At 63.1% G+C, this 20,247-nt stretch overlaps 2 protein-coding genes across 3 annotated transcripts in view; both read left to right on the top strand.

Moving 5' to 3' along the window:
* The window catches only part of JAKMIP1 (janus kinase and microtubule interacting protein 1), a gene marked incomplete at both ends in the record, with an annotated part of 44,904 nt that extends 40,190 nt beyond the window's left edge, over nt 1–4,714 (top strand). For both annotated transcript variants that reach the window (XM_084233569.1, XM_084233568.1), the window contains 3 exons: nt 889–1,092; nt 1,962–2,027; nt 4,664–4,714. In XM_084233569.1, coding sequence (XP_084089695.1) covers nt 889–1,092; nt 1,962–2,027; nt 4,664–4,714 — 321 coding nt within the window. The remainder of the gene's footprint in view (nt 1–888; nt 1,093–1,961; nt 2,028–4,663) is intronic.
* A 4,448-nt stretch (nt 4,715–9,162) lies between these two features.
* The window catches only part of LOC311170654 (uncharacterized protein C4orf50), a gene marked incomplete at both ends in the record, with an annotated part of 37,501 nt that continues 26,416 nt past the window's right edge, over nt 9,163–20,247 (top strand). The window contains 4 exons of the mRNA XM_084233030.1: nt 9,163–9,434; nt 13,197–13,335; nt 14,814–14,822; nt 16,054–16,701. Coding sequence (XP_084089156.1) covers nt 9,163–9,434; nt 13,197–13,335; nt 14,814–14,822; nt 16,054–16,701 — 1,068 coding nt within the window. The remainder of the gene's footprint in view (nt 9,435–13,196; nt 13,336–14,813; nt 14,823–16,053; nt 16,702–20,247) is intronic.

Here is a 20,247-nt window from a genome sequence, read left to right as displayed (position 1 = left end):
TCGAGGCATCATTTGAGATGCTGAAAAGGAACTGTCTTTCCCACATGTTTGTTTACGCTTAGGAGTTTATTTACGCTTAACCCCCCACCGCCACCACAGAGTTCCCTGCAACAGGGAACAGGGCCCGGTCACTAAGGAGCACGGGCGGGAAAGCCATGAGCGAGGCCGGGTGGTCAGAGCAACAGAGGCGCGTCCTAAGGCCACGCCACGTGCGCGCACCAGCCCGGGCTCTGGGCTTCCTGGAGATGAAGGGAAATGGCACCAAGTTTAGTTCGTACGGCGCAGGCTGGGTCCGCTGCTCCCGAGAGGGGGTCCCCCTGGGTGGGGCTGGGATCTGAGGTAACAGGCGTTTCAGGCGCGGCCACGGCAGAGATGAGCCAGCGGCCCCCTCGCCAGATGAAGCAGCGTCCCAGACCGGGTCCCCACAGATGTTCATCTCAAAATCATTTTACAAACTGGGGTTTGCCCGTAGGAAATGCAGAGTCGGTGCCTCCGGCCCCGCTGCCACGAGAGTCGGGGAGGAGAGCGTGCAGCCGGCGCTCAGGCTGCCGGTGCGGCTGGGACAGCTGTCCACCTCCCGGACCTTGGCGCCCATGTCCAGGCTCTGAGGCCACGGTGGGGGCAGGAGACGGAGGTCTGCCCCGAGCCCAGGCGAGGGGGGCACCCGCTCTCGGTGCTAATTTCTGGGCACACGCTGTTAGGGCGTGTTTGGGGAACTGAACAGAGTAACCCGTGTCCTCAGACGCGTACGGCAGGGTTGAGGGGGGCCGTCTCCTCGGCTCCCGCCCCGCCCCGCCCGAGACCTGCCCTCTGCTGTCCTCCGGGCAATGCCCTGGCGGTTACCGTCCCCCCTTTGAGAGCTTCCACTGTCTGACTTGGGCTGCTCAGAAAATCCAGGAGCTGGAGGCCACGCTGTACAACGCGCTGCAGCAGGAGCCGGGGCGGAGGGCCGGCGAGGTGCTGAGCGAGGGCCAGCGGGAGGACCTGCAGGCGGCCGTGGAGAAGGTGCGCAGGCAGATCCTGCGGCAGAGCCGGGAGTTCGACAGCCAGGTCCTGCGAGAGCGCATGGAGCTGCTGCAGCAGGCCCAGCAGGTGAGGGGGCACAGGTGAGGGGGTGCAGGTGAGGGGGAGCAGGTGAGGGGCACAGGTAAGGGGGCGCATATAGCTACTGCAGCAGGCCCAGCAGATGAGGGGGTGGGGCTTGGCACTGGGGTGTCACTCCACGCCCTCCCCCGCTCCTCCAATCCCTGGTCCCTGCAGCGCCCTGATCCCTCTGATGGTGCCTGGGGTCCCGGGCACGTTGGCTGGAGGGCTGGTATGAGGCCAGCGTCTTGGAGGCCAGCACGTGCATCTTGCGTGGACACCCCCCTGCCACAGCAGGGTGAGCCCAGCGATGGGGGTGCAGCGGCCCCGCTGCTTCTGGATGATGCATTTAAGTGGAAGAGCCCCCTGCCCCGCTAGGTGGATACAGCCCGGCCAGGGCCCGCTCGACCCCTCTTCCCCAGCAGCCGTGGCCTGTCTCAGAGTCAAGACCTGACAAACCCTGTAGGTCTGGGCAGGATCTGCCTCTCCGTTCTCCACCCTCCTCACCTCTGTGCTCAAGCGCCGCCTTCCCCGAGCACCCACATAAAGCAGCACCCTGCCCTGCACCTGCCCATTTCTCTTGACGCCCAAGGTGCCTCCATGCCTGGTGGGGTTTTGCAATCTGTTTTCAAGAGCACACGCTGTGAGGCTCTGTCCAGGCGTTTCCAGAACAGCAAAGCCAGTGTTCAGTGATGGAGGCTGCAGTGGCATCTTGGGGTCCGGGGACCCCGGGGTGGGTGGAGGAGGCACCGGCTGTGGGTCGCCCAGGGGGTGTTTGTGCATTTCAGTGCTCGTGGGCCGCTCCGGGATCTGAGACGAGGAAGCGGCGTTGAAGCTGGAAACTTGTGTTTCCTGACACGGAGTTTCGTGTGTTTCAGAGAATCCGAGAGCTGGAGGATAAGCTGGAGATCCAGAAGCGGCACCTCAAGGAGCTGGAGGAGAAGGTGGGTAGTCGGGCTTGGCACCCCGAGTTTCTGGTCTGCCCCTTAGCTTGGGGGCTTTTCCCCTGCTGCCAGTTTCGTCATGCCCAGGGAAGAGCTGCTCGAGTCCTCCCTCCTCGGCCCCTTCTGCCCTCCCCAGAACGAGAACATTCAAAAAATGTAAGTAGCTCCATTAGGTGCTTTTCAGCAGGAAGACGGAAGCACAGTCCGGGGGCTGCTCTGCATGTGTGTCAGGCAAGAGGCGGTGTTGGGGGGGGGGCTCCTGTTTTTCACAAAAGATCTTTTGCTCTTGACTCCGCCCCACGAGGCAGGCAAGTGGCCCTCTCTTTTATGGGCAGACAGATGAAAAGGTGACCGGGCTGGGATGTCCACTGGCGGTGGGGACTCTGGCTGTCCCTCCCATGGCCTCATCCATCTTAAACGACTCCCTGTGGCAAAGCCACTGCGTGTCCCTGGAAGTGCCCTCCCCCCAGTGACGGCCAGGGCACACTTGGCCCCAAGGGTCAGGTGTTGAAGCTGGAAACTTCCTGACACGGACAGTTATTTGCATGTTACAAGGGAGGTGGCAGCCGGAGACCCACCCAGACGCGGCTCCATGACCCCACAGAAGGTCGGGGTCTGCAGACACGACCCCGCCTGCACCAGGCAGTGATCAGGGTAGACAAGCAAGCCTGTGGTCCTTTGTCACGGCACTGACCACGTCCTGCTCGGCCCTCGGTGGCCATGAGCTCCTGGAGGACATGGGTCAGCTTCTCCCATCGCCTCTGCAGGGTCGTTCTGCCCATGGAATGGGGCGGCATGGAATGTGGATGAGCACACGAGACACGGCGCTGTGTCGGGGGAGGCTTGCTGGTTACAGGGCTGGTGCTGCCCGGCCAGCGGGGCCACGTGCTGGGGGGGGCAGTCTGAACCCTGCAGGACGGGTGTGATCACCCACGGAGAAGAGGGAGAGGGACTTTCTGGGCTTCAGCTGTTGGAGGAGAATCTTGGGAGGGACAAAGTGGCCGACGTCCCCAAGTCGCCAGAGGGAAGAAGGGGCTCCTGCCAGCTCCCTGGAAGCCCTGGAGGGGCTCCAGGCCCACGTTCTCCCACCTCCCCTTCCCAGGCTATTTTGAAGACCCAAGGGAGCCAGGCTTGGCTGTTCTGGTTGTCCCGGTTCCCTGGGATAACCTGGCTTAGCAGACAAATGTACCTAGGCCGCCTTCCTATTGTCCCCAACCTGAGATGCTGGGGTGTCTGCCCCTCCTGTCCAACCTGGGTGTCCTCATCCTCACCCATCCCCTAGGGTGGGTGTAAGGACACCTCTAGTTGGAGGAGGGGAGACCCCGAGCCCCAGGCCCAGACGCTGTGGGTCCCCGACCTCCCCCCCACACCGCCCCGGCAGCCTTAGGAGTTTGTCGGAATACTGGGTCACAGAGGAGGAGATGACAGGAAAAGCCCTGAAAACACGCTCCAGCTCTTCCTGCTGAGTGGAACAAATCAGGCCCGACAGGCGTGCGTGAAACAGAGCTGGCTGCGCGCTATCTGTCCTTCGCGGGAGGAAAAAATCAGTGTCAGGAAATGTCGGGGCCCCCTTTTGGCTTTTTTTCACTCTTTCTCAAAGCAACTGCTTGGGGCAGCTCCCTCCCCTGTCCCAGACAGCCTCGGGGAGCAGGCGCAGTGCAGGAGGCTTCTGCTTAGCCTGCAGGGCTGGATACATCCCCAGATGCACTACCACGACATCGCAGCGCCCTTGGCCCAGCACTGGCCTGGGGAAGGCCCCAGATACCCCTGGCTGGGGCGTGTGGCTGGCCGCCTCTGCCAGCCCTGCAGGGGGCTCTTGGCCCATCCCTCCCCCGGTCTCCGTTCCCCAGGTAGAAAATGAGGAGCGCGAGATCGCCAAGGTCCCTCCTAGCCCACCTGGCGTGATTCCAGACCTTGTTCAGAAGTTAGAGGCTGTTTGGATTCTGATTTTTTTCAATAATCATATTGCCTTGTTTTGGAAAAACTGAAAGAATTGTTTTCAAAAGCCCCTGAGGACCACCTAAAACCCTGCAAATCCTTCTGAGAGAGCGAGCCCCAAGCAAGCCACCGGTGGGAGTCCGCGCTCACGCGGCCGCACTGTTCTTCCCCCTCCAGTCATGCTTTTCCCTGTCGCTCTTTATTTCTTGTGCGTGTAGCCAATCAAATGACACAGAGGGTTTTAGGCAGTGACTGTCTGGGAGTGGGAGCCCAGGCCGGGGGGGCGCAGGGCTGGGGTTCTGCTGCGAGCTGACCTGGGGCTTGTGACCCGGAGGGGCTCTCCCCGGGTGGCCGTGCACACGCGTGCCCAGGCCCACGGCCGGCGGGGCCTTCCCTGTCGGCACTGCCCGGCCCTGTCCCATAGGAAGGTCGAACCTCAGCCCCACAGTGTCCGGGTCCCTGGTGAAAACGCCCCTGTGAATTGGCTGGCGTTTGGGCGGTGTGTGGGGACAGCCCCCCGGAGTGGACGAGCTTGGGGCTGAAGTCAGCCCCCGGAGCCCCCTCCTCCCTGCTTTGCCTCGGCCCCCGCCCCAGGGTTGCTGTTCTTGTAAACTGCTGCCGCCGAGCTCCGTGCTGCATATCTCACATCTTTTTTCTTTTCTTTCCCCCCCTCATTTTCTTTTGGCCTTATTTTATAGTTTTTGTTCCTTTTCTTGTTTTTCTCACTAGCATTCATTCTGTGGCCTTGATGACTTCCGTGAGCCAAGAACTCGGGTTGGTATCCTTGTAGTTTCGTGGGGAAAAAAGGGTGATTTTCTAGAAAGGAGAATTCTCCCCAGTTCTGTCCAGAACTGCCCCTCCTGTCTGGAGGTGGCCTCGTTATTGGCAGCACAGCACCCCGGCTCACTGGGCCTGGGGTCCAGGTGTCGCAGGCCCGTCCCGGCCCTGGGAGGAAGGCCAGGAGCGAGGATGCGGGGTCCTGCTCAGCCCCCGATTGCATTTCCTCCTGAAGGGGGGCTTGTGTTTTTCCAAAGGTCCTTTCTGCTTTGGCTTTAGTTTCTGGCATCACCATTGTCTGTGGGTCAGTTGGGTCTGGACCAGAGTGGGCTCCTGGGGTCACGCATCTGCAGGATCCGGGGGTGACAGCAAGCCGTGGCCTGCACACAGAATGCCCAGGAAACTACAAAAGAGCCCCCAGCTTCTGCCCTCCTCCCCACCCTTGACCCCCCAGGCCTGGTCCTGGTCCAGTGCCTGGCCCAGGGACTCCAGACAGCCCTGACCTGGGCATTGAGCTCTGTACGACTTACCCTGAGTTTGGCCTCGGCACCCAAGTCCGACGCAGTCTCCCCGGTATGAGTGCCCAGTTTGGGACCAGGCCACCTGACTCCGAGAGCTGGAGTTCTGCCCCTGAATCCAGCCCTGGCTGAGAGCCCATGAGCACTGGGCATGCTTGCAGTGCCACTGGCAGCCTGGACCCCAGCTGAGCTCTGGTGTCTCGTGGCCACCCCTGGCCTGACCGCTGTCCAAGTCCCTGAACCCAGGGCCGTGCCCAGCCAGGGTGCAGTGTGTTTGTGCAGTGAGTAAAGGAGGACCTGGGCCTGTCCGTGCACAGTGGCCCTGCACTGGATGACAGGCCAGGGAGTCCAGTGTCTTTGGTTCCTGATTGCAGGGGAGGCCCCTCAGTGGGCTGAGCTGGGGTGTTCAGGAGGCAGTGGAGCCGGGAGGCAGATAAGCTGGGACTTCACCAACCATTTGACCCCTTGGTTCCTGTGTCATTTCGTATTCTTTTTTGACTTCACAGGATAGAAAAAGAGCTCATGGAATAAACTGAGTCCCTAAAGCACCCCAACCCCACACAAACCAAAATTCAACAGCCAAACAAGCTACTCCACGCCCAAGGATTGACGCCAGGATTCAGCTGTGCTGGGCGACAGCTCCGGGGATGGCCTGTGGCATCGATGGCTGGGTCCTGACTGGCCAAGCTGTGGGCGCTCTACAGGGATGATAGGGTTTTGTCAAGCCCGGGGCCACATCTGAGTCTTGACTGTGCCACCTCCAAGAGCCCCAGGGGCAGAGACCTGCAGACCAGGAAACTAAGTGCAATTACCAGAAGCTGCGTGATGGGAGCCTGTTGTCTGGGGACAGGCCTGGCCCTGCTCAGACCCTGCATGCTCTGGGGCAGCGTGTGCCCACTGGACACAGACTCTGTACATCTGTCTTCATGAGCTGTGCCTGGGCATCTGGCGTCTGCAGCCAGAGTGTCCCCGCGACTGTCCCTGTAGTCTGAACCCTCGGTCAAGCCTTACTCAGCAAGCCCTCTGGATCCACATGCAGCTGGATTGCCAGAGAGTGCAGAACCCCAACGAGGGGCTAGAGCCTCAGTCCCCTGGATGGCTGACCTCAGGTGTAAGGACCTGCTGAGGAAGAAATGCTGGGAGGGAGCATGACCCCTGGAGTGCTGGGGGGAACGAGGCCCCCTCTGCTGTGGTCTGAGCCCAGGTCCCCCAACCACAGGGGCCCGCCCTGGCCCTGGGAGACCAGCCCCTGAAGGGGCCTCCAGGAGACAGCTGGCGCTGGGCGGCTGAGGAGGAGGGCAGGACCCCAGCTGTGAGAACCAAGTCCAGGAGGGAACACGGGAAGAGAAGTTACTCTCAGAGGCTGTTGTTCTTTTTCTGGGGTGAGAGTTGGGGGAACTTTTTCAGAAGAAGACACCTGCTTCCAAACTTTTAGAAGATGTCCAAAATCACAGTGGATCAAGTGAAAGCAGCGGATGCTTCGAGGTTGGAAGAACTGGCTGGCGGCAAGGATGGGTTGATCCCAACGACGGGCAGACTCACCACTCTGTGGTTGCTGGATGGTGAGAGCAATCCTGTGCTTTCTAGTGAGGGAAACCTTTGAAGAAACAAAAATGGCTGAAACTCAGGCCACCAAGGGAATCAGTGGGGGGTGGAGGGGCTGAAAGTTCTCTGATGGGCAAACCCAGGATGGGAAAGGATATGGACATCAGCATAGGACAGCCTGGTCAGTGGGGACGGATGCCCACCCCAACCCAAGGAGGGGTTCTAAGCAGACACTGCAGGGCAGCTGAGAAGTGACTGTTCTGAGGCCCAAAGTATTGCTACACCAGCTCGCCCGACTCACCAACATCAGTGACCAAATATGATGGACTGATGTCTTTGCTGGAAGAAACAGGGTTCCTAGCGCTTGGGGCGGGGGAGGGCAGACCCGGGCTCGAGTGAGGGTGAAAGAGCATGCCTGCTCCTCTGGGGCTGTGGAAACAAAAGCAGCACCGCTCTGCTGGCTGCTCACGAGGCTGGGAGGTGCACCCAGGTCTCTGGGCTGTCCCGCTGCACCGAGCGTCCACCCTCTCCCCAGCGCAGGGACATGTGGAGCTGTGGTCCTCAAGCCCCTCGCCCTGTCCTGTCTGCCTGGCTCGTCCACTCCGACCACAAGACAGGAATGGCGTCGGCTCTGAAGCTGGACTCGCCTGGGTCCGGGCCCACCCCAGCCACTTCCCTGCAGTGGACACTGCACAGTACCTGCAGCTCGGAATCTTCATCTCTTCTTCTGTGAAATGGGGGTCTGAGTCCCCAGGCAACACCTCCCAAGAGGTCTTTTTTGGCCATAACTACAGACACCCGAGACTCCAGGCTGCTGGGGGAGACCAGCAGGCAGATGGCTGAGACCTCTGAGGGAGCCGAGGGGACCCTGCCGGCCACGGGGCCTTTCTCTTTGGCCCCAGGAGAAGGCGCAGGCGGAGGAACGAGGCTCCCGCTGGCAGGTGCTGGAGCCGCCCGACTTTGGGAGCCTGACGCCCCCAGTAGGAGCCAGCATTTCTTGTAAGGGTCCGGGTGTTGCTTCCAGGGTCCCCGCCAGGGACAGAGTCATTATCCTCAGGAACCTCGAGCACATAGGTCACCCCAAATCCACCTGGCCATTGGGGTGACCCTCCCTGGTTTTTCGTTTGTGTTAGACAAAGGCAAACGGAACTTGGGTCTCTAAGACAGGAGTGATTGTGCAGCTGGGGGCCAAGCACCCGCTGAAGTCAGTCCTGCCCGTCTGCAGGAGCTGCCGGTGGGGGCTCTCTCCCCTGGGGTTTTACACTGCAGAGAGGGTGATTCCCAGTTTCTTGTGAAAGACATTCCTGGGTTAGACGCTGGCAAAAGCTTTATTTTGCAAGGGTTGACATGCCTTTCAGAGATGAAGAAAGAACTGACAAGTTTTTGAGAGTAAAAGCTCTAATAAAAGGGAGGGAGAGTCTCTTCCATTAATTTTAACAGGGACGAAGCCTCTTGTTTCTCGTTTTCCTTTGCCCCGCGTCACACTGCACCAGCCCTGACCCTCCCGCCCCGAGGCCCTGCCTCCACCGTGCCCATCCTCGAAGGAGCCCCTGGCCAGGGGCTCTAAATACTCCAGGGAACCCCGCACTGTCCTCAGAGAGACCCCGAAGGCCTTGACCTGAAGCTCAAGGCTGATCCCAAATGCGATGGAGTGGCCCTCCCTCTTCTGCTCCCCCTCCTGCCACCGCCTGGGGCTGGCCCGGAGGCTCCTGGTCTGAGGGTCTCGCCCCTCCTCCAGCTGGGTCTGTCCTCTTCCTCATCCCTGCAGCCTGGCTCCCTCCCCCAGGACACATTCTCAAGGGGGGCCGGGGCCGGGTGGGGTCTTGGTGTCGCCCAGATGTGAATCCTGATGCCAGCTCCCATCTGCGGTCGGTAAAGCCCCTCCACCTCCGGGGCCTCTGTCCCCTGCTCCATGAAGTGAGGGAGGGTGCCCACCCTCAGGCTGCGGGGGAGGTGGCTCAGTCTGGAGGCCACCCAGGCTGGCGTGATGCCCGCGGCACCAGCTGCCCAGCCCTCTGCCCGGGGACTCCAGGTCCTCGCTGGCTGCAGAGCCCACGCAGACGTGGCGCAGGATTCCACTGCCGTGGGGAGACCCCAGGTCCCCGCCGAGCCGACGCCGCCCTGTTGGCTTATTGGGCATTTCAGTCCACGTGACTTTTCTCGAGCCTCTCGCCCTGGAGGGCCCCGCGTGTGTAAAACGAGACGCGTTCATCCATATTGCATGACGCCAGAGACCCGCTCATCAATAATCCACGCCCTGCCCTCCTGGAAGGCCTCCCCTGCGCGCCCCAGGCCGCAGCCAGCTCCATCTGCCGGGAGCCCAGCGCAGGCCCCCGCCCCGCAGCACCGCATCCAGGATGGAGGCTGCCCGAGGGCGGACTGAAAGGACTTTCCGCTACGTGGTCAGGGCCCCGGGCGGCGACGGCTCTGACGTGATGAACGTGGACATGAAGATCGACACCCGCTGGGTGTTCCAGGAGGCGGACGGGGGCGGCGAGGGCCCGGAGGAGAGGACCGGGAGCCCGGGCGCGGGCGCGGGGACCCCCCGGAGGCAGCTGGAGCCCCCGGAGCAGAAGCTGCCGGCGGCTGTGCACAGGCACGAGGTGGCGGAGTCGGGGCTGAGGCGCAGGTAAATGTGTCACCTGGAGCCTTCGCGCGTCTACACCAGCGCCGCACCCTGTCAGGATGCTCAGGGCTGGCCATGTCCTGCCTGCCAGCCCCGTCTTGGGTCCTTCTCTTTCCTGCCTCTGCTCCTGTGACGGGCGCTGAGCCTGCAGAGGGGGTCCGAGCTCCGCTCTGGGCCAGCTGACGAGGGGTGTAGGGAGCCGGGACCGTCCCCTCTGCTCCGCCATGTCTCTGGCTCTGCCCGCAACCCACTCGGCTTCCGGCTTCCCGTGGCCCAGCTGGCGTGGGCAGCCTGGCCCGGAGGCCAGCAGCACCAGCTCCCCCGGGGGTCCCTCCCGCCCCAAGGGCATAGTCGCCTCCTGCGGTTGCTGAGTGGCCGGTGGCGCTTCGGCGCGCCCGCTGTCGTCGTGATGGAGGATCTGCCTGTCTCCTGCCGCTGAGCTCCGGTGTGAGTTCGTGTTTCTGCAGGAGCTGACCCGGCCCAGAGGGTGGGCATCTGGGTCCAGGCCATTCTGAAGCCCAAGCGGGTCCTGGTCACTGATACCAGGCCTCGCCTCTCTCAGAGGCCCGGGGGAAGGCAGGGCCACCCGACAGCTCAGCAGCACCCCAGCTGCCAGGCGTCTTGGATTTGCCGGGATGGCCATTTTCTTGTCTTTCCCTTCATTTAATAAAGGCGAGGCGTGAAGCGTGTATTTACATGGGATTCGCTTTTTCCTCCCGTCTAACACTTCTCACGCGGGGACAGCCCCGGGCCGGAAGCTACACCTTGGCTCTGTGATCGATGGTTCAGCCCAGCGGGTTATTCGGTGACCTGCACCGATACCCCCGGGGGCTGCGAGACCCAGCTCAGCTGTCGCGGGTGCTGGGAGGCCCCCCCGGGCAGGTGGACACCGTGTCCTCCCGTGTCCTCTCAGGGCCATCCCTCCGCGTGTCTGTGTCCTCATCTCTCTCCCCCCGGGACCCTGGTCACGTTGGATCAGGACCCAGCCCAGTGACCTCACTTTGACCTGATCACCCCATTAACACCTTATCTCAAAATGTAGTCACATGAGGTCGTGGGGCTTAGGCGTCCACATATGAGCTGTGTGGGGTCACACTTCTGCCCCCACATAAGCCTAGGACGGGGAGCTGGGAGACAGGGCCCTGGCCCGGGAGGCCCAGCAGCGCAGCCCACAGGTGGTCATGCCCCTGCACCTTCCTCCAGAAAAGTGGGTGCGAAGACCAGAAGCCGGTGATGGGCAGGAGACCCCCGCTGAGAGCAGGGGCTCCAGGACACATGGAGAGGCAGGGCCTCCGGGGCCGGGGCTGCCCTGGGCCCCCCTGGGAGGCGGGAGCTGTGTCCTTCTCTGGAGAAGGGTGCTCACCTGGCGGCAGCGGGGCTGGTGGGAGGGGCCCCCAGACGGGTGGAGGCGGAGGCCACGCGTGGATTCTGTCACGCTCGTTCCAGATGAGGACAGTGAGGCCGAGACGCGTCATCCAGGGTCTTTAACAGCTGACGCCAGAGCCTGAAGGCCCCGTCTGGGTTTCTGGCTAATGACACCGTGGGCTGGCGCAGCTGGGCGGAGCGCGTGGCGGGGCCTGCCGGAGCTCACTCCAGTCACAGTGCTCAAATCCAAACACGGCTACGACAAAAACAAGGCAACGGCGCTGTCACAACTCACTGAGAGAACCTCGCCCCCTCCTACGGCACGTCCTGGTTCCTGCTCATGTCTGATCTCAAGGCCACGGCGGCCACGGCGGCCACGGCGTAGACACCACGAGGGTTCACGCCGCGCTGGGCACTGCCGGAGTGATTGACGTGGATGACGGTTTCTGCTCGTTAGCTGAATCAATCCTTCACCCAAAAGCAACCCCTGAACTCAGAGGCTTCCTGCGTCCACGGAACTCAAGCGCGGGGCCGTTAAGTGGCTTCTTCAGGATCGTGCTCCCCGTCGCGTGCGGGAACTTGGACTTGAACTTCCCAGAGGACGGCCGGCGCCCAGGTGCCTGCGCCCAGGAGAGGAGCTGCCCGCTGCTGCCCTGAGGCAGTCCCTGGTCGCGAGGACTGGGCAGCTCAGCACAGTCATCGCCAAACGCCTCGGTGGAGTCCGTATTGTGAGGGAGCGTGTCCTGTCACTGCTGGGACAGAGGACCACCCGCTGGGTGGCGTGACCAGCACAGCTGTGCCTCGCAGGGTTCTGGAGCCAGAGGCGGAAATCGGCCTCCCTGGGCAGCGTGAAGTTGGGAGGGCGCCCTGCAGAGGCTGCGACCGCCTCTTTGTCTTCGCTGCGTCCACACCTGCCTGCCCTGCTCCGGCCCTGCCCCTCCCCCCGCCCGAGGGTGGTCACGTGGTCGCAGGGGACATGGTGTCACCTCTCCCTCTGCCCCGGGACAGCTTGACTGCAGCTGGGGTCGCCCACACGACCCAGGCCTGCCCCCACCGCTGGATCTTTAGCTTAATGACACCTACCGTCCCGGGAGCTGGGGCTTAGCTGGGAGGCATTACTCAGCCGTCAGGGTGAGGTGGGAGTAATGTCAGAATTAAATGCTGTCTCCGGTCTCCTGTTCCAGGTAGTCTCAAAAACTCAGAAAAGGTCTTTTCTTGTTCTTTTCAGACATCAGCACATTTTATAACCAGCCAGGAGGTACTTGGCCCGACTCCCCACTGACCTGGGGCCACTCCCGGCTTGGGTCCAGGAGAACCTTGGCCATAATCCTCAGGAGGGCTCAGTCCCTCTGGTACATTCGAGACCCTCTCCAGGGGCCTGGCAGCTGCGTCCGGAGGGGGTTCCGTGGCCTTACTGTGGATGACACTGTATCGTTTCATGTACTCTTCACAATCACCCCTGAGCGGGGCACACTCACCTCTGTCTCCCAGATGGACACTGAGGGGCACAGTGGTGAACAGGCCGGTGAGGCCCATGTCTGATAAGTGGCAGAGCCAGGCGGCCACGCCAGGTCCTCGCCAGGGTTGTGGGGCTCGTCCTGGCCGAGCAGGAGTCCTGTATGGCCTGGGGCAAAGGCGTGAGGACGCGCAGTTAGTCTGAGAAGACGTCGAGCACGTCCGCCAGGGCTCAGGAATGGAGGTGGGACTGGCACAAGCAGGGTGCGGGCAAGTCTTGGCAGTGCCCCCTTCCGTGGGCCCAGGGCCCAGGCCTTCCCTTCAGCAGGGGGCACCCGGCCTGGGCACCCCTTTGCATGTGATTTCCTGTGGCTTGCCCGCCCAGACAGTGAGGTCATTTCCAACCTCTCCCTTTGAAGTAATACCGAGATTAATTATTTTAACTGCAGAAGCTTTATGCTGAATTTCTATCATTTCCTTAGAAGAGATTTGCAAGGCTGTAGCTCAGTGGAGACAGCGGAGCACAGGCTCTAAGCCAGACAGTCAGGGTCTGTACTGCTGTGTGGCGCAGGGCAAGTGGCCTGGCCTCTCTGATCCTTGTGTGTGAAACGGGGTAAACAAAATCCACCCGCAGGCTGGTGATGTGAGGCTGAAACTCTTAGCCCACACGGCCTCAGCACAACTCTCTTGATTGGTGTCACCCACATCAGGAGTTATAGGTTCAGGGGTGCAAGTGCTATTAGGGTTCCTGAGGCATGGTGTGTTGTTACTGACAGATGTCTCTGAAGTATTTCAGGTGATCTTTAAAAGGACATGCGTGAGTGTTTTATGAAATATTTTTTGTCAGAATTTAAAAAGGCTCAGTGACACACCAAGGAGACGGGTGTCTTGAGCCTTAGCTGTGTGCCCACCTCGAGTGAGCGCCTTCCTGCTTCCATGCCGCAGAATCCGGGAGCTGGAGCTGTCGGAGCAGGCCCTCCTCGGCCGGGTGGACGTGCTGCGCGCCCGCGTGCTGCAGGAGAGAAGCACCACCCTCCGCGCCCAGGAGCAGCTGCAGTCGCTGCAGGGGGAGCTTGCCCACCAGGTACCGGCCCCCTCTCCTCTAGGCCTTGCTTCTGGTGGCAGCCAGGCCACCCATGGGTGTGGGTGTGGCTGCAGCCGCAGTGGAGCCAAGACGGGCAGGTGGGGAGCACCACCTGGAGGGATTAGAGGTCCTAATCCAGGGGTGCAGCCAGGCTCCCATGGAGAGTTCCGTGCACACAGACAAGCGGCAGGTAAGGTGCCCTTGCCAGGAGCGCAGGTCAGAGCCCCTTTCTGCGGCTTTCTCTGGAATCAGGGCAGGGAGACCGTGGACGGGGCTGGCCCTCAGGAGCGGCCTGCAGTGGGCACATGGACAGGAGACGAGTTACTCCTGAGCTGGAGCTCTGTGAGGCAGGGCCACGTGAGTGCAGGGAGGGAGGCTGCAGAGCGCTGCCCGTGTGGGCTGGGCCTGCGGAAGGCCTGGAGGCGTGGGCAGCAGCCTGGGCAAAGGCACGAGGTGGGAGGACGTGCAGGACAGAGGGTGTGGGCGGCAAGAGGGAGATGCTGAGCCCAGGGAGCTCGGGGGCAGCTGCCAGCATGGCTGCAGGGCCCACGACAGGGAGCAGGCTTCAGGGGCCTCAGCAGGAGAGCGGAGAGTCAGGATGGGGCGTCAGGCCGTCACCCCAGCTATGTGGGGAGAGACGGGGTAGTGGGGTTGCAGGGGGCTGGTTAGAGTGTGGGTGGGAAAGCAAGCGGGGGTGGGCCAGGGGATGGACTTTAGAAGCAGAAGCCCCGGCGCCGCCACTCCTCAGCCGGGTGACCCGGGGCCCGTGAGTGGGCCTCTCCGGGCCGCAGCGCCTTCATCCAAAAAGGGGGTCGGTACCAGATAGGTGGGGTATGGGGTAGTTAGACAGCACCCGCCGTCCCGGGATTCTTAGCCGCTGTCGAAATACTCCACGGGGACCACCAAGAAATGGGAGGCTGGAGTGTCTGAGGAAGAAAAGAGACGGCGGGCCAGCCTGTCTTGGGGGGTGCTGCCACGTGGGGGGCAGAGACTGTCACGTTGCAGGCCGGGAAATCAGCGTGATGACTCACAAGCAGCATTTTAAAAATGCAGCTGACAGGCGTGGCGGTGCGAAGGGGAGGCCGGAGGCGCAGCGTGCGTGTGTGGCAGCCAGCACTGCCGGAAACCCTGGCTCACCGGCAGCTGACACAGGGGAGGGTGGGGTGATGAGGAGTGGGGTTAAACTGAAATTAGTCTTGAGGGGCTGGAGGCAGCAAGTGGGATATTCCCAAGATGCTGAACCCCGAGGTCCAGAAAGCTGAGTCTGTTCCCCTCCATGGTTCTGGGGGTGTCCTTGTCAGGGGGTGCTGAGCAGTAGTTCCGGGGGCGTCCTCTTCAGGGGGTGCTGAGTGGGGGTTCGGGGGGCATCCTCTTCGGGGGTGCTGAGTGGGGCCTCGGGGAGGAGCAGGACACACACATGTCTCCACAGAAAGGGCTGTTAATAGGTGGCTTTTGAGTTACGCCTTTTGTCCACACAGGACCCCCAGGTGAGGCAGCACAGGACTGTGTGAGGGGACGGGCAGGTGATGGGGTGAGCCAGGCACTGTGTGGGGTGCTCAGCAGGCCAGCGGTTCTGTGGGTGCTGAGCCCCTTTCCAGACACAGCTCTTGACTTATCAAGCTCCGGGGAAGGCCCCGCCACTACGCCCATTCCTGGATAGGGGCAGAAGTTCAGGGTGAGGGGTCTTGCCCAGGGTCCTTTGGAGACCAGCTGGCCCAGCTCCAAATGGCCCCTGGGCACAAACCCTAGACCTCTCACACCGGCCTCTGGACCTCTCACCAGAACCAGCCTGGACTTGCAGGCGAGCCCCACCTTGGGCCTGGTACCCCAGCGGCCCCTGTGCTGGGCGGTGGTCTGGTCATCACCCCCATTTCCATACAGAGGCCTCTCGTCTCCCGGCGACGGTGGAGACTCTCACAGTGGACAGCGCGGACCCAAGGAGGGCCCCGGGTCCAGGCCTTGCACCCTGGGGCGGACGGGCGGGGACTCTGCCCTGCACAGCCTGCGGCTGGCCCAGGTTTTGCTCACCTGCTTTTGCGCCTTTGCTCTGCCTCCCCAGGCTGGTGGGGGCGGGAGCAAGCTCAGGGGCTAAAAGGGAGCATCACATCAGCACCCCCAGGTGTTAATGCTGAGCATTAGGCCGACTCCCCTCTTCTCAGGGGCCAAGTCAGCTGGGCCAGCTGAGAGCTCTGGCCGGCGAGCGAGCCGCACAAGCAGGAGGGGTGTTCTCTGGCCAGCCAGGGCACGGGGGGTGGGGGGTGGAGGTGGGGCTGCGCGCTGCGCGGTGTGACATTGCACGTCCCCTCTGGGCATCCCGGCTGGCGACAGAGCGTAGCCCCACCTGGGCACCGGCCTCCGGGAGCTGTGACATGGCGCCTGGTCTCATTGCAGGTAGCCAGGGCCTGCTGACCCTCAGTGCTGGGAAACGGAGAGGTCTGCCAGGTCTTGGGGTGGAAGTGGGGGCGCCCAGGGGGGTCCAGGCAGCGCTCTGTACAAGCTGGCGTGGAGGTGCTCAGTCCTGGACCAGGAGGGGCTGTCTCAGGGCGCCTGCCGCCGCCCGGGCTGCCTTCTGCCCGGCTCGCACCGAGGACTCGGGCTGCTGACCGGCGTGCAGGGCCCCTTCCCCCATCCCCATGCAAAATTCTAGGGGCTCCTAAAGCTCAGTAATCCAGAGATGTTTTGATGCAAAATTCGAATGCCAAAAAAACCCACGAAAAGCAAAGCTCGAAGTTCCAAATAGCGCCAACCCCGGGCGACGGCGTCCCCGGGGCGGCCCTGACGCCCTCGTCCACCGCCAACTTGCAGGCTGGAGCCGAGGAGCGCGCGGCGCGGCGGCGCCGGGACGAGGTGCTGGGGCAGCAGGCGGCGGCCCTGGAGCGCGGCGGGCGGATCCAGCGGCGCCAGCTGGCCCTGGCGCGCGGGCAGGAGCGCGTCCTGCGGGCGCAGCTGCAGCGGCTGGAGCGGGACGTGCTGCGCCTCCGCCGCGCCGCGGGCCTCCCGCCGGCCGAGCCGGACTGCGCGGCCCGGGCGCCCGGCCCGGGCGGCCCCCGCGACCCCGCCGGCCCCCGGCGCGCCCCGGGAGAGGCGGCGCGGCCGCGCGCCCTGCAGGCCCGGCCCGAGCGCGGCGCGCGCGAGCGGGAGGAGGCGGCGCGCGGGCGGCGGGAGCGGCGCGCCACGGAGCGCCGGCTCCGCGCGCAGGTGGAGGAGCTGCGCTGCTGCGTGTTCGCGCTGCAGCTGTCGGAGATCGGCCTGCAGAGCCAGGTGGAGGACCTGGCCCGGCAGAACCAGAGCCTGCGGGCGCAGCTGGGAGCGCGGGCGCCGGGGGACAGAGCGCGCAGCACCGCCCCTGAGGGTCTCTGTCGCCTGGTAAGTGGCCACAACCCAGGGCAGCAGTGAGTCTGGCTTTTTCTCACTTTTCCGTAGAGCCAGTTGGTCAAGCCCCAGCTCCTTCCTTCCCCAGTCGCCCCTCTATCCACCCGTCCAGCCGCAGCCCCATCCACCCAGCCTCCCCTGCAGCCGGCCCGCTCCCTGCCAGTCCCACCCAAGCGCCCCTGCAGCTTCCCCCACCCATCACCGCTGCCACCTGCCCCTGCTCATCCCCACCCACCTACCCATCACCTCTCCACCCGCCCCGTCATGTCACGCCTATCCAACCCTCCACCTGCCGCCCACACCTTTTAGCCCCATCATCTCTCTGCCCATTCATTCAAGCTCCCGCCGCCCCCACCAGCCATTCAACATTGGACGAGTCCCTGCAGGGTGCCAGGCGCAGCGTAAATGACCCTCACCTGCTCCTGAGTCCTCCCTGTCGCCCCTTCCTGCCAAAGCACCCTCCCCTGCCGCCGCTGGAAGGCCCCCTGGGGGGCAGGCCGGTGGTCCGTCTTCTTGTCTCCTTCCCTAGACTGTGCGCTCCTTGAGGGCAGGGTTTGGGGCTGGTGGGGGCTGAGCCCCCACCGCAGCACCCAAGCTTGGACCCTTCCGGCCCCCTGCTTCACTAGCTGTGCGACCTCCGGCTTATTTCTTACGCAACAGAGGGCGCGTATTTATTCATTTGATAGAAGCAATCCAAACTTGCATTTATTACATTCCTCTGGTGCTTGACACCCACTGGGTGTTTAAGGGCGTCATGTCACGCGAGGCCTGGGAAGACGGCGCGGCAGCTGCTGTGAGGGTGCCCTGCGCACACAGGAAGCGGGGCTCAGAGGCCGCGCCCTGAGCTGCTGCCACACCCCTTGGCGGCAGAGACCCCGCAGGCCCCCACTGGCTGCGCTCTGCTGTGTCCCGGCAGCTGCTGCCCTGGAAGAGCCCGACCCGCCCTCCGGAGGCCGCCCGCCTGTCCCCACGCCCGGCCCGCACCCCGGGACACCGCGGCGAGCAGCCCGGCCCAGAGAGCACTGCTCAGAAAAAAATCAAAATCAGAGCTGGTTGTGAATTAGCCGGCACCGTCACTGCGCTGCCTTTAGTCGGGATAACGAGGCGTTTAACAACAGTTTTATCCGGATCGTTTTGCCTCTTAGCCCACCACCTGCTGCTGGCGCCACCCCGCCTGCGCGGGCCGTGTGCTCCTCGGGTGTAAGGAAACAGTGTTTAGTGCTGGCACCTGATTGTAATTTTGGAAAATAAATCCTGTACAGATGGCACATGTCCCTTAAATCCTTTCTGTGATTTCCCTACATGTCAGGCTTGGATGGAGGCTGCCGGCTCAGCCCCGTCGCCCCAACTCTGCCCCCCACGCTCTGTTACTCTCTTTCGTCTAAGGGGATCTGAGTGAGCGAGTGCAGAGGGCACGCCTGGGGGACTCCTGCCAGGCTGTGTGTGTCCTGGGCCCCACGGGCAGGGGCGTGACCCCCGGCACCCAGCTCCCAGGTGCCAGGGCCAGCTGGGGGTCGCTGCCATGGCTGGGGACCAGGCAGAGTCTGTTCTGGCGACACTGGGGGCAGTGCCAGAGGCTGGGCTCAGGGAGTGGGTGCTACGCCCTTGCCACAGGTATGGTGACCTGAGGTTTCCCACCTTATCATTTCACAGCCCCCACTCGCCAGAGGAACTGAGCGCCCAGGGCTCTGCCGGAGGCTCCTGTGCACACAAACCTCTTGCAAATTCCCTAGGTCACCTGCCTGAATGGCAGCCCCGTCGCTGGCCATCCCCTAGCCTGGATTCCTTTTCCCCTGACCTGCTAGAAACTTTAACCCCGATTCCTGCTTCCTTCCACCAGAGTGTGGAGTCCTCAGGAGAGTCACTGTCCCCTCTGTTTTCTGTGACAGCCCCAGTCCTGTCACAGCCTTGCGCTGGGCTTCACGGAGTGGGTGGGGGTTGCCCAGAGCCCAGGTTCTGGGTGAAAGGAAGCCCGAGAGGCCTGTGGTTTGTGAGGTAAGCACGGCCTGTCTGCAGACGTGCCCAGTGCCTCTTATCCAGTGAGCACTGGGCACACGCCGTGGTCTGGGCACGGCGAGGGCAGGGGCTGCAGAGATGAACAGTCCCGGGTGCAGACAGCACTACTCAGCCTGCTGCAGAGGGGAGCTCCCGGGGCCCGGGGTGGCCTGAGGGTCGCAGGGAGGCTTGTGCCAGGAGATGAAAAGTCAAGTTCTGAGAACTCCAGAGCCCGGGAGACAGCGGGATCAAGAACAGGGAAGTGCCGGGCCTCCCCCGTGGCGCAGCGGTTGAGCGCTGGGCCTGCAGCCTCTGCAGCACCGGTTCGTTCCCCGCCTGCGGGCGTGTGGGCAGCGCGTCCCCTGGTGGCCGATCCGTGAATCGCAGCACATTTGCGGGTGCCGGTTGGTTCCTCCTCCAGCCCACCGCGGCTTGAGGCACCCGGGAGATGTCAAAGGCAACACAAGACCCCCAACACGCAAGTGATGTGAAGACAAACACCCCGGGCCTGCGCCCTGACGCAGGAAGGCCTGTTTCCGCCCCTTTGGGTATAAAAGAGACACCAACAAGCCGGCTCGAGCTTTCATGCCCTTGCGGGAACTCCTCGCGGCTGCCCTCCGGGCCGGGGTGCTGCGCCCCAGACCACGTCCACCCGCGCGGCCTGGACAGAACGACCCGCGCGCACACTGGAGACACAACAGCTGGCATCTTGCAGGAGACCCTGGGGAGGATGCAACCGTCTCCGCAGAGAAGCCCGCACGCTCCGGCCGCTGCGCAAGTGTGTGCGGCTGCCTCTGCGGTGCTCCGAGCTCCCTTTCACTTCTCTTTGAAAGAAATTGCTCGTTAACGCTAGAACCCCCAGAGCTCCCAGCGAGTGCTCCGTGGGCGCTGACAGCAGCAAGGATTGACAGGACTGAGCAGGGAGGTTTTGGGGGAGACCTGAGCTCTGGCCCTGTTCCCCCTCAGACGTGCTGTGTGACCTTGGACGAGTCACTCTCCTCCTCTGGGCACTGATTTCATCCCTGGGGAACAGAAGGCGGCAAACGAGGCAGTGGGGAGCAATGCAGGAGAGCATGGCCCTCGGGGTGCCCCCCTGAGGCCCTCCTGGGGCCAGGGTCTGCGTGTGTTTTACCCACGCGTGTCCCTGCCGCGGAGCCGCGGGGGTGCTCAGCGTCTGAGCAGAACCGAACTGGACGGGACTGAAAATGCAAGAGGAAGCCCAGAGCGGCCTGGGGCCTGGGCGCCGCCCTCCTGCCCTCCGGGCCCCTCTCTCGCCGCCTCTCCCTTTGCGCTCCTGTCGCTTCCTTTCCCCGCGCCAGTCCCTCCGCCTCTGCCTTACTCTCCTCTCCTGTCCTCTCCTCCTTCCAGTGGTGCTTTTAATCCGCTGACAAGATGCTTAATTCTGATCAAGCGTGAACCAAAGGGGTAAGAACAAGAGGCGCCCCCAGCTGGCTGAGGCTGGGGCTGCCCCTGCGTCCTCACGAAGTGGGGGGCATAGCCCATGGGGTGGGGTGCCGGCTCCTAGCAGGAGGAGGAGGTGCGTCA

This window comes from Talpa europaea (assembly GCF_964194135.1).
Source record: "Talpa europaea genome assembly, chromosome: 5".
Classification (NCBI taxonomy): Eukaryota; Metazoa; Chordata; class Mammalia; order Eulipotyphla; family Talpidae; genus Talpa; species Talpa europaea.
Note: the sequence above shows the minus strand (reverse complement) of the source record. Positions and strands in the feature narration are given on the sequence as shown.